The 14,216-nt window shown below is 37.4% G+C and overlaps 1 protein-coding gene across 4 annotated transcripts in view; it reads right to left on the bottom strand.

The window, feature by feature from the left end:
- Positions 1–14,216, bottom strand: part of LOC133564478 (unconventional myosin-Ic-like) — a 134,537-nt gene that overhangs the window by 35,322 nt on the left and 84,999 nt on the right. For all 4 annotated transcript variants that reach the window (XM_061918821.1, XM_061918824.1, XM_061918822.1 and 1 more), the window contains 7 exons: positions 13,697–13,777; positions 9,751–9,930; positions 8,000–8,098; positions 6,814–6,927; positions 5,118–5,189; positions 4,895–5,014; positions 2,786–2,859 (listed from right to left, as the gene is read on the bottom strand). In XM_061918821.1, the coding sequence (XP_061774805.1) occupies positions 2,786–2,859; positions 4,895–5,014; positions 5,118–5,189; positions 6,814–6,927; positions 8,000–8,098; positions 9,751–9,930; positions 13,697–13,777 (740 nt within the window). The remainder of the gene's footprint in view (positions 1–2,785; positions 2,860–4,894; positions 5,015–5,117; positions 5,190–6,813; positions 6,928–7,999; positions 8,099–9,750; positions 9,931–13,696; positions 13,778–14,216) is intronic.

Genomic DNA, 14,216 nt, shown 5'->3' with positions numbered 1-14,216 from the left:
GTGTAGGATACTTCTCTTGTTGCCTTATTTGAATTTGACTTTATTAAATGTATTTATATTATCATTTGGTGCAGCTGGGCCGGAGCAGGAGGGGATAGAAAAAGAAAAAAAGGAAGACAGAGGGAGAAATTGTGGGGATAAGAGGGGGATTAGACAGAGAGACAAAAACAACAACAGCAAATACAACAATAACAACAACAACAATAGAACAACACCAGCACATACAATATGTACAAATATGATTGTAAAAGTGATAGCAAATAAGCAGTTAGTGAAATAAATAATATAGTAATGACAATGAGCATTTTTACACTAAAACTGGAGCAATACAAATACCAATAGAAAAAGCGCTATTGATCATGAACAAAACCAATAGTTTACCTCTATTATCAACAATACAGTTGTTCAAATGCAACAATATGTATACATAATGATAGCTAGAAAAATAATAAAAATAAATAAATAAATGAAAAAAAAAAAAAGATGAAAGGGAAGAGAGAGAGGCGACCTATATTAATATTGTAGATTACATATAATAGCATACTATATTTTATGTGGGAATTAACGTCATATTGGTTAGGGCAGTGTTTTTCAACCACTGTGTTCCATGAGATACAGTCTTTTGTGCTGTGGGAGATTATCTCATTTCACCTATTTGGGTCAAAAATATTTTTTCCCAAACCAGTAAATATAGTCTGCAAATTTTGTATTGTTGATGAGTGTCGGTGCTGTCTAGAATTCGGCAGAGTAACCGTATAATACGCTTCCATATCAGTAGGTGGCAGCCGGTAGATAATTGCTTTGTAGATGTCGGAAGCAGCGGGAGGCAATTTGCAGGTAAGAAGGTGTCTAATGCTAAAACCATAAATAAACAAAAGGGGAGTGCCCCTGAGAAAAGGCATTGAAGCTTAGGGAAGCCTATGCAGAACAAAACTAAAACTGAACTGGCTACAAAGTAAACAAAAACAGAATGCTAGATGACAGCAAATACTTACTCTGGAGCAAAGGCGGCGTCCACAATGTACATCCGAACATGACATGACAATCAACAATGTCCCCACAAAGAAGGATTAAAACAACTGAAATATTTTTGATTGCTAAAACAAAGTAAGTGCGGGAAATATCGCTCAAAAGGAAGACATGAAACTGTTACAGCAGTGGTTCTTAACCTGGGTTCGATTGAACCCTAGGGGTTCGGTGAGTCGGCCTCAGGGGTTCGGCGGAGCCAGTCGAGACACACCCGACTCATCCATACTTGCCAACCTTGAGACCTCCGAATTTGGGAGATGGGAGAGGGGGGGTTTGAGGTGCGCGGGGTTTGGTGGTAACGGGCGTCTATATTTTTGATCCCGGAAGAGTTAGTGCTGCAAGGGGTTCTGGGTATTTGTTCTGTTGTGTTACGGTGAGGATGTTCTCCCGAAATGTGTTTGTCATTCTTGTTTGGTGTGGGTTCACAGTGTGGTGCGTATTTGTAACAGTGTTAAAGTTGTTTATACGGCCACCCTCAGTGTGACCTGTATGGCTGTTGACCAAGTATGCCTTGCATTCACTTATGTGCGTGTGAAAGCCACAGAAATGATGTGAATGCGCCGACACGCCGTTTGTATGGCAGGAAATCGGACATGACGACAGGTTGTAGAGGACGCTAAAGGAGAATGGTTGCCCCGGGAGATTTTCAGGAGGGGCACTGGAATTCGGGATTCTCCTGGAAAAATCGGGAGGGTTGGCAAGTATTGACTCATCGTGTAAATAAAAACTTCTCCATATCAGCGTATCGTTGATACGGCAACTGCAGAAGTCACACTGATTTGCAGGTGTGTAATTTGTTGTGAGTTCATGCACGGTTCATTTTATAAACCAGGAAAAAAAAATAACTTTGTCTTGAATTTGAAAAAAAATAATAATGAAATCACAAAAGAAGGGTTTGGTGAATGCGCGTATGAAACTGGTGGGGTTCGGAACCTCCAACAAGGTTAAGAACCACTGTGCTACAGGAAAATACCCCCCAAAAAAGAAAAAGCCATCAAAACTAGGAGTGGAAGACAAGAATTAAAACAATACACAGAGGGAAAAAGCATCAAACTCAAAATAAGTCACGGCCTAATGTGGCAGGTCGTAACAGTACACCTACTTTGAGACAAGAGCTATATTGATAATGGTTGGTTATTGTTTAAAGTCATATCCAACAATTGCGACAACAACTTTTTACTGTCAACTGAGTTTAGTTTTTGAATGTTTTCTGCTGGTGGTGTGCCTCCGGAATTTTTCAAAGCAAAAAATGTGCCTTGGTTTAAAAAAGGTTGAAAAACACTGGGTTAGGTATTCACCTTAGAAACTCGATTAACAATGGAACACTAGAGTAACATTAAAGGGGTCATATCATACATTTTTCTCTATTTTGAAAATACTTTATATCATATCATGTAATGATAGTTCTTTGGTGAAAATGTCTTCAGAGATTTTGCTGTGAAGACCTATCTTTAAGACACTTTCTGGTTGCTTCTAAAAACGGTTTGTTTTAAGAGGCAGAGTTGTTAGATGCAAATGAAGCCCTCCTTACCATACCCCCATTACGCTGACTACACTTCCGATCCCTACAGTATGTTGGGTACAGTAGTTGTTTTTGTTTTGCTAAGACTGTATGAACTATGGACACTGGTGATAGCCCCCGGCCATCTAATTATTACGGACTTGTGCTCTTTACCACTGAAGTAGGCTGAGTTTATTGTGAAGCAAAACATTTTATATAACTTTTTCAAGACTATCAAACTAGTAAATAGTTCACCTGTTGTGCTGGAAGACCTCAAAGCCATAAATGTCCAGCAGCCCAATGACAGAGTAGTGCTTGAAAGAGTCATCCTGTAAATTACAAAAACTTGTTAAAGATACAAGTACTTTGAATAATACTACAATGTGGTTACTCGAGAGGGGTACTCAATTTGGTATTTTAATAGGCACCGACTTAATTCTGTTTGTACTAGCGGGTATCAATTCATGTAAAATCAAATGTTGCCATATTCCAATACTTTTGTTGCACGTGATGCCATGATGATGACTTGACGGGCAAACACGCACTCAAGCAGCCCTCAGAGCGGAATCAGTTGGACTGCTGCAAATTTCAATGCCAACAAAGCAAGTATGTCCGATAGAAACTGCTCAAATGTAAAGTAAGGGTCCACTTTTTAATATGTGCTAGTTCCATGCTGATCCATGCAATTTTCCATGGCAGTTTCAACACCTCCAAGTTTGGTAATTTATAAATAAGATGCCTATCACAATCAAACAGTTGGTGTGTAAAAGGTTCAATACTTACAGTTTAAATACTTTTTGGGTGAAACAAAAAACGAAATTGGCACATTGACCTTAATGGCAAGGAGTACTACCTGACTAGGCAACACACAGTAGCCTATGTACAACTGCCACTTAGGATCTTGAAATAGCAACTGCATGCAAAATCGACTTTATCAGTGTTTTTTAAACAAACGGCCAGAGCCCATTGATAATCCGCGAGCACCCCCAAGAAGTTGCCAAAAAATATCTGTTTCTCAGCTGTGGTTCATATGAGCCGCAGCGATACTCAGTTGTTATACACTTTTTCACCACTTGTGGCAGTAGTGACAACATCAAACATCGAAAAGAAAGCTGGAGCTTAAGTCATAAAGATGTTTTATAAGGTCAAATAAATGACTGCAGTGTACCCCGCCTTCCGCCCGATTGTAGCTGAGATAGGCGCCAGTGCCCCCCGCGACCCCGAAAGGGAATAAGCGGTAGAAAATGGATGGATGGATGGATTTTATTAACAGTTGAGTAAAGAAATGTGCTTTTATTATTTATTATTCATTTAGTTTAATATTTTAACACTACATAATTGTATGTATATTAATTTTGTTGTCAGTTATTCATGAGTTCCTTCTTATGCAGTATATTTGATTAGTACTTATTTTTATAATCAGCATAAGGTTGATGTGTTAAATAAAAAAGAATAATTGTCCATACCAGTTGACAAAGTTTATCCTTTAAAACTAAAGGTAGGTTAGATATTATTATTGGAAAATCAAGAGTAAGATTACTATTTCAGTGTTATTTTTTGGAGTGGGCCGCGAGCCCCTCCTTAGAGAAAAAGTTGTGCCTGAGGTCAAAAAGGTTAAAAACACCCGCAGTATATAATACTGCATATGAAACTGTAAAAAAAAGTGTAAAAATATCAAGATATAACAATTGAACAGCACATTTATCATTATTAGCTCATTGATAAATAATACATAAAAAATGATATTTTATTGTTGAACAAATCAACATTAATTACCACATAAACACACACAAAAGTACAAGAAATTAGTACAGTTGAATACTGGTATCGATTTCCAGGCACTGGGAATCAGTAACAACTCGATTCAAAAGAGAAAGGCACCCATCCCTAGTAATTAATGCAGCATAACTAAACTTTGTATAATCATCAAACTCATTACTCTAGTTTTGTAGAAGAAAAACAGTAAATCTTGGACATGGACACCAGATGAAAGCATGAAAAAACATGGAGGCTATTCTGTTCACAACACTAGAGTTTTACGTCTTTTTCATAAAATTAGTTTTACCTAAAAAAAAAAGTCACAAACCATAACATTGAATACAAGACATACTAAATTAGTTAAAAAGAGTTAAGATGGCTTAATAATTTATATTTTATGCTAGCCGTGACCTTTTCATCAACAACCATATGTAGCCATTAGAAAAATATAACTTTATACTCATGTATAGTTGTATGAATTAAAATTGCTTTAAAAATGTCCACAGGGTGGCGCGCTGTTGTCACTTATGAAAAAAATTAAAACGCTGTCTATAACAGTTGCTAGGAACTGTGTGTTTGTGTGTGTGCGAGTGTGTTTGTGAGTACCGTGTATGCTAGTGAAGCGTTGATCTTGTTAACCAGCCAGGTGAATGTGCGTCCATACACTGCTTTAGACAGAGCATCCCGAGCAGAAGAGGCCTGTTCTAGGTTCAGAGGGCTGATAAGCTGATGACAAATTTGGACAATAAAAGTAAACATTTTAATATTATGTATTATAGGAACACGGACAGTGTGCACGTTTTGTGTTTGAGTGTGTATCCAATCCCACCTCCTCTCCCTTGGCAATTATCTTCTTGTGTGTGAGTGCCTCCGTCAGCACTGCTCCATTTACGCCCAACAACTAGAAAGGCATAAAAACATGAGCGGGCTAGTGTGCTACACAGATGACAGACAAAACTAGACATTAAACTGCTGACCAGTAGTGACATCATAGTTGTGGTATTTTGAATATGTGTGATTTGGGAAACATTTAAGACTGAATGGCGCTCCATGTCGATTTTGTCTGCTGGCAGAATTATGGAAAAGGAAAACAAGAAAATGCAGAGAATCAACTTTTATCAAAATATTGGGTTGTTTATGCTAAAAGTCAAACATAAGAAATCATGTAAATAATCGTAATTAAATATTTTGTTATAAATTACATATATAAAAATAAATAAAATAAAGTACCTGGAACGTACATGTTTACTGCAACTAACACTGAGTCAGCATTAAGGGGTATATAGTTATTTTCGGTAGTATACAGCAGTGGTTCTCAAATGGGGGTACGCGTACTCCCGGGGGTACTTGAAAGTATGCCAAGGGGTACGTGAGATTTTTTTAAATATTCCAAAAATAGTAACAATTCAAAAATCCTTTATAAATATATTTATTGAATAATACTTCAAAAAAATATGAATGTAAGTTCATAAACTGTGAAAGGAAATGCAACAATGCAATATTCGGTGTTGACAGCTAGATTTTGTGTGGAAGTGTTCCATAAATGTTGATGTTAAAGATTTCTTTTTTTGTGAAGAAATGTTAAGAATTAAGTTCATGAATCCAGATGGACCTCTATTACAATCCCCAAAGAGGACACTTTAAGTTGATGATTACTTCTATGTGTAGAAATCATTATTTATAATTGAATCACTTGTTTATTTTTCAACAAGTTTTAAGTTATTTTTATATCTTTTTTTCCAAATAGTTCAAGAAAGACCACTACAAAAGAGCAATATTTTGCACTGTTATACAATTTAATAAATCAGAAACTGATGACATAGTGCTGTATTTTACTTCTTTATCTCTTTTTTTCAACCAAAAATGCTTTGCTCTGATTAGGGGGTACTTGAATTAAACAAATGTTCACAGGGGGTACATCACTGAAAAAAGTTTGAGAACCACTGATATACAGAACAGTATGTTTATTCTCTAAATAATAGGTGTCCAAACTTCTACATGAGAGCCGCAAAAAGAAAATGATAAGGACGTGGGTCCACTTTAATACATTTTGTGTATCAAGGACGCATAACCAATCCAATGTAAGTCAATTTGCACTAAGCTATCTGAACTAAGCATTCACATTTTAGGTCTGTGTTACAGGTAACAAATCAATATAACAATATAGGTCATTAATAAATAATTCATTTATTCTTAACACAATGCCAAGGGCCAATAAAAAATGGGCTGCGTACTGAAAATATTCCCCAGGCCGCACTTTAGACACCCCTGCCTCATATGACAGTGATTTTCGAACTTCAGCGTTAACTGGATCTACTCATTTAGCTGCAGCTTTATTTTTAGCATATCATTGTTTGAAATTTCAATAGAAATTTCAGAAAACAAACATAGATACCAATACTAGTGTGGTATCATAATTAACATACTTCAACAGCGGGCGCCCAATATTCTTAGTTGTTGTACACCAGTGCCTTATTCCCCCTTGTTAGGGAGTGCTGATGTGCGTGCTTGGCGTAACATCTTACCCTTGCCAAGTACTTGATCTGCGTGTCCGACGTGATGAATGCAATTCCTTCCTCTCCACCACCGTACTGCACGTTACCCAAATGGAGCACACTTGCGATTATGTTTAACAGCTCCTACACAAACAAAACATAATTTGGGAGGAGAAAGCATAGGATGTACAATAATTAGAACAAACGACTGGCAATCATCAAATATTGGAAAGAATGAGATATGGAGGGAATGAGATATAAAAGGGGAGGCAATGAGATATAAAAGGGGAGGCAAGAAACAAATATTGACAACATTATGATAAGACTCTTTAGTGCCGATTTAATCTTTATATGCACTCAACAGATAAGATAATCTTCATAAAGCATCACTGCTGAAGGAGAATTAGAAGTACACATATATTTATGAGCTCAACATATTGTACAGACAAACATGTCTTAAAAACTGCTCACATAGAGCCCTAAACTCAATCATTTAATGTCTAAAATTGTGTGCCTCCCTCTGAAGGAGTCAAACAACTACCGCACCCTCTCGGAAACATCCAAACAGTAAAACCCCAATACACACTTACACAAGAGAACACGTGTGTAAACGCAAAAATATATTTCCTTTTTTTTTTTTAAGTTGCATTTTTTTATCAAATCAAATATATTTAATGTCCAACAGCTTTTTAAAAACATTTTAATCCAATTTATTTTAACATGCAACAACTTTATTAAAAATGTTACCTAACTATTTGGATATTTTAAACGTGTGTCTTTTAAGATGTTTATAGATATTTAAGCATTGGATTGTAGCTGAGATAGCCACCAGCACCCCCCGCGGCCCCAAAGGGAATAAACGGTAGAAAATGGATGGATGTAAATATTCACTAAATGTAATATTAAAAAAAATAAATCAATAAGACTATGAAAGTCTAAGTCTTGGAGTCATCTATTTTTCTTTGTCGTTATCTGGTGGGCTTATGGTGTAACTATACTGGTGTATGTCATTTTTATGTTCATATTCAACTCCCTAATCCTACACAATCTCTGGGAGCTGCCAGTGCACTTAAAGGGAGGGACTACTCACACTTTAAAAACCACTGATATATTGTATTATCATGTAAAAAAATAAGTATAAATAACATTTCAATGTTGAGCATTATTTTGAAGCTGTTGCACTTCCCAATGGTGATAAAACAAGATGTACACATACCTCGACCTCATCCTCATTAAAGCCAATCACAGTCAAGGCTTTCCTCACCACCTTCCAATCACTGCGGTCATTGATGGAGCTCACTTTGGGGCAGTTACCCTAATAAAAAAAACACACATACATGTAAAAACCCGAGTAATCAACAACTGTGTAATTACAGTCTCCTCATGTGGGTTATTTTAATTCAAGCTTTTATGAACCCAGGTCCAGAAAAGTACACAAAACAGCTGGTGTGGAAATGTGTGAACATGTAAACACTAATTTGCACAACACATCTGTGGTGTTTTCACTCACTCCCTGATCCGTGTGTGTTTGTGTGCGGGTGAGTGTGCAGAGAGGCAAGGCCTGAAGGCACATTCTCTCTCCCAACCCCCCGAGGAATGAGACCGACACGGAGCCTATTAAGTTAACATTCCCACTGGGATACCCTCTCTCACAAACAGAAACATGTTACAATCCCATGCGCAATTACTTGCAACTCTTCTTTAGGGCTATATCAGGGGCATAGAATAAATACATTCGATGTTGCTGTTTTCATGTTGCTAGATTTACACCACTAAAACTGAAAAAAAAAAGAGAAAGAAACATGTTTTTTTCTTTTGTAGTTATCCTTTAACAACATGCACATATGGTGGGTGGTCAATGTATGTATTCTGGATCGCTAGATTAGATAATTACCTCAGTTATTATTATGCCCTCGACAAAAACTCTTTGCAAACACAGTTGTTCATCAAGTGCAACACGTTTCAGACGCTTATGTTGACAACCTGTCTATGTACACAAACTCATTAAGTCCCAGTCCACTGTGTTCCTTTTACTAAAAAGGCCTTTGTCAACAAGAAATGTGAGCCCCAACGTAGTCATTTCTATAAAAAATCAGTTTGTTTAAGTTGACATGTGTTGTACCAGTCAACTTTATCGTGATTGCCTAACAACGTGAAACAACAAAAGCAACTTAACTACTATTTAGTTAAGGTAATAATACATAGAAGACAGTTACTTTCTGTTAAGTGCAAAGTAAGCTTCAAAATAAAAGCATGGCTGTTATAACCTGGATTCAGAAATGTAGTCAACCACTTGTGTCACAGGTGTCATACTATATGCAAATCAAAATGTATACGGCCCAATTTCAGAAAATAAGAAGACCATGCTACTATAGCATCTTGTGTAATATAACTGACTGACAAGGCCAAAGTGGTATCAATATGATTCATTGTACAGTAACTGTTCTTACTAAGGGTGTCACATTACTACTGAAAGTAGCGATTCGGTAGTTTAATTCAATACGAATAAAAACGGCACCACTTTAATGATTAAACCCTGTTCGTACAAAATCCCAACTCTAAGGTGCATGAAAATATAGTCAAAAGTGATCATTGTAACAACAAAAAGGCATGCTGACAAATGCTTGCTTTCTAGACACATGTTAAGACTTCTCAACTCTTCCGGATTCTGCAGTGGACTCCCGGAAATTGCTGTTGTCTAGCAACACTCTGACTGAACTTCAAAACCTCACGGATTCTGATGCTTTTTTGTGAATATGAAATACTGTATCTTTCAATTATTCATGTAAAGTGTGCTTTGAATTTTTGAGGGATTTGATTTTGACACCCCTGGATTATGTTGTCGTTAGTCAGCCAGTCCGATCGGCGTCGACATAAATACGTTCCCCTGTATGAGCTATAACATTCATTATAATAAAATGCTTGCAAAAAAAAGAAATTACTCCTGCAAAATTGTAGCATCCTTACTTTCACCAGATACTGGTACTGTTGAGCATTCCTCTCTAAGCCCAGGCGTCTCAGCAGGTCTTCCTCGCCTCCTTCAATCAGTTGATAGAAAATGTGAAAATTCCTCTCACCGTGGTTCTGGTGAACCACCCGCGACTTCTCCAGCAGGTAATTGATGATGTGACCTCCCACCGGGGCACCCTGTCGACGGGACAAAGGCCAGGGAGAGATGGGAGAGGAGAAGCTAAAGCTGGGGTACTAAAGTGTAATCATAACATGCAGGTTTTGCAATGCGAGGCAAATATTGTGGGTAGACAAACACATGGATACAGGAGCAGGAGAGTAGAGTGATGAATGTCTCTTCATCAAACAAGGACACGCAACTGCAGGAATTTAATATCACAGGTTATACTATATATATACATATGTATAGTATATATACCTATATATATATATATACATACATATATATACTGTATATATACACATATATATATATATATGTATATATGCATCATATATCCATACATATACACATATGTATTTATAAACACATATATACATACATACATATATATACACATACATATACATATATGTTATATATGTATATATATTTATAAATATACATATACACACTATATGTATATATATATGTATATATACATATATATATATATTTTGCAAATACATTAATCATTCATTTAGAATTTAATAGCAGCAACACATTGCAAAAAAGTTGGCAAAGGGGCATTTTTACCACTGTGTTACACGGTCTTTCCTTTTAACAACACTCTGTAAATGTTTGTGAACTGAGGAGACCAATTTTTGAAGCTTTTCATGTGGAAATCTTTCCCATTCTTGCTTGATGTACAGCTTAAGTTGTTCAACAGTTTGGGGTCTCCGTTGTGGTATTTTAGGCTTCATATTGCGCCACACATTTTCAATGGGGGACAGGTCTAAACTACAGGCCAGCCAGTCTAGTACCCGCACTCTTTTACTATGAACCCAAGCTGTTTTTACACGTGGCTTGGCATTGTCTTGCTGAAATAAGCAGGGGCGTCCATGATAACGTTGCTGTTAATGGTGCCTTCACAGATGTTTAAGTTACCCATGCCTTGGGCACTAATACACCCCCATACCATCTCAGACGCTGGCTTTTGAACTTTGCGCCTGTAACAATAAGGATGGTTATTTTCCAGTTTGTTCCAGAGAGCATGACGTCCGCAGTTTCCAAAAACAATTTGAAATGTAGACTCGTCAGACCACAGAACACTTTTAAACTTTGCATCAGTACATCTTAGAAGAGTCCGGGCCAAGCAAAGCCAGCGGCATTTCCGGGTGTTGTTGATAAATGGGGAGTTTTAACTTGCACTCACAGATATAGCGACAGACTGCAGTTACTGACAGTGGTTTTCTTAAGTGTTCTTGAGCCCATGTGGTGATATCCTTTACACACTGATGTCGCTTTTTGATGCAGTACCGCCTGAGAGATCGAAGGTCCGTAACATCATCGCTTATGTGCAGTGATTTCTCAAGATTATCTGAACCTTTTGATGATACCGTAGATGGTGAAATCCCTAAATTCTTGCAAAAGCTTGTTAAGAAATGTTGTTCTTAAACTGTTTGACGATTAGCTCACATATTTGTTCACAAAGTGGTGACACTTGCCCCATCCTTGTTTCTGAATGAACATTTCACGGAAGCTGCTTTTATAGTCAATCATGGTACCCACCTGTTCCCAATCAGCCTGTTCACCTGCGGGATGTTCCAATTAAGTGTTCGATGAGCATTCCTCAACTTTATCAGACTTTTTTGCCCATTGTGCCAGCTTTTTTGAAACATGTTGTGGGTATATATATATATATATATATATATATATATATATACATATATATATATACACACACACACACATACACGTACATATATATATATATATATATCCATACATACACACACACACATATATATATATATATATAAGTATTTAGTCAGCCACCGATTGTGCAAGTTCTCCCACTTAAAATGATGACAGAGGTCTGTAATTTTCATCATAGGTACACTTCAACTGTGAGAGACAGAATGTGAAAAAAAATCCAGGAATTCACATTGTAGGAATTTTAAAGAATTTATTTGTAAATTATGGTGGAAAATAAGTATTGGGTCAATAACAAAAATTCAACTCAATACTTTCTAATAAAATCTTTGTTGGCAATGACAGAGGTCAAACGATTACTATAGGTCTTTACCAGGTTTGCACACGCAGTAGCTGGTATTCTGGCCCATTCCTCTATGCAGATCTTCTCGAGAGCAGTGATGTTTTGGGGCTGTGGCCGAGAAACACAGACTTTCAACTCCCTCCACAGATTTTCTATGGGGTTGAGGTCTGTAGACTGGCTAGGCCACTCCAGGACTTTCAAATGCTTCTTACAGAGTCACTCCTTCCTTGCCCGGGCGGTGTGTTTGGGATCAGTGTCATGCTGGAAGACCCAGCCACGTTTCATCTTCAAAACTCTCACTGATGGAAGGAGGTTTTGGCTCAAAATCTCACGATACATGGCCCCATTCATTCTTTCCTTAGCACGGATCAGTCGTCCTGTCCCCTTAGCAGAAAAACAGCCCCAAAGCATGATGTTTCCACCCCCACGCTTCACAGCAGGTATGGTGTTCTTGGGATGGAACTCAGTATTCTTCTTCTTCCAAACATGACGAGTTGAGTTTATACCAAAAAGTTGTATTTCGGTTTCCTCTGACCACATGACATTCTCCCATTCCTCTGCTGTATCATCCATTTGCTCTCTGGCAAACTTCAGACGGGCCTGGACATGCACTGGTTTAAGCAAGGGGACACGTCTGGCACTGCAGGATTTGATTCGCAGTCGGCGTAGTGTGTTACTGATGGTAACCTTTGTTACTTTGGTCCCAGCTCTCTGCAGGTCATTCACCAGGTCTCCCCCCCCTGTGGTTCTGGGATGTTTGCTCATCGTTCTCATGATAACTTTAACCCCACGGGATGAGATCTTGCGTGGAACCCCAGATCGAGGGAGATTATCAGTGGTCTTGTATGTCTTCCATTTTCTGATAATTGCTCCAACAGTTGATTTTTTCACACCAAGCTGCTTGCCTATTGTTGATTCACTCTTCCCAGTCTGGTGCAGGTCTACAATTCTTTTCCTGGTGTCCTTTGACAGCTCTTTGGTATTGGCCAGAGTGGAGTTTGGAGTCTGACTGTTTGAGGCTGTGGAACGGTGTCTTTTATACAGATAACGAGTTCAAACAGGTTCCATTAATACAGGTAACGAGTGGAGGACAGAAGAGCTTTTTAAAGAAGAAGTTACAGGTCTGTGAGAGCCAGAGATCTTCCTTGTTTGAAGTGACCAAATACTTATTTTCCACTATAATTTACAAATAGATTCTTTAAAATTCCTACAATGTGAACTCCTGGATTTTTTTTTCACATTCTGTCTCTCACAACTGAAGTGTACCTATGATGACAATTACAGACCTCTGTCATCATTTTAAGTGGGAGAACTTGCACAATCGGTGGCTGACTAAATACTTTTTTGCCCCACTGTATATGTGTGTGTATATATATATATATATATATATATATATATATATATATGTGTGTGTGTACATATATATATATGTATATATATATTTATATATATATATGAATATGTGTGTGTGTGTGTGTGTGTATGTATATATATATATATATATATATATATATATATATATATATATATATATATATATATAATTTATTAATATGTGATTGGGCAGGGGTTTACAGGGGAGTCACAACAGGTTAGGGAAAAATAAATAAAAACATCTTTAAAAGGGAGGCTCACTCTGTTCCACCTTGAAAACCTCTGTGTAAGACTTACACACAGCAGCTGAAATAAGACTAGTTGGACATATTTCATATTGCTGACACTGTAAATCAGGCCGTGCTGCTCACCTTGAAGTCAAACTGGATATCCATGTACTTGCCAAAGCGACTGGAATTGTCGTTACGCAATGTCTTGGCATTGCCAAAAGCCTGAGGGGAGGACAGAGAAAGGGTAAAGAAAACAGACGGGAGAAGTGAGGTTTGAGTGAGAGGAAATGATTGATGTATTTAGCAGTGGGGAAACATAGCAATGGGGAGAAGTAGAAAGAACAACAAAAGACAAGTGTTTGGGATGACAAATTGTAAGATACAGGCAAACCCATTTAAAACAGTCCCGCTTATGCCAACAACTTGTCTATTTCAACCAGCTTATCAAATCCTGGTCCATCATATTACAAGAAGTGCCTGCTTAAAGAGGAACTGCATTTTTTTGGGAATTTTACCTATTATTCAAAATCCTTGTTAGAGACAAGAACACACAATTTTTTTTTCGCATTCTAATTTGTAATAATCTGCTCGTACTAGGTGGCTTGCAATGGTGCTAATGGGAGTAATACATTTTGCCTCAAAATCACTCTGAAAATGCATG

Source organism: Nerophis ophidion, linkage group LG13 (genome assembly GCF_033978795.1).
Source record: "Nerophis ophidion isolate RoL-2023_Sa linkage group LG13, RoL_Noph_v1.0, whole genome shotgun sequence".
Lineage (NCBI taxonomy): Eukaryota > Metazoa > Chordata > Actinopteri > Syngnathiformes > Syngnathidae > Nerophis > Nerophis ophidion.
Note: the sequence above shows the minus strand (reverse complement) of the source record. Positions and strands in the feature narration are given on the sequence as shown.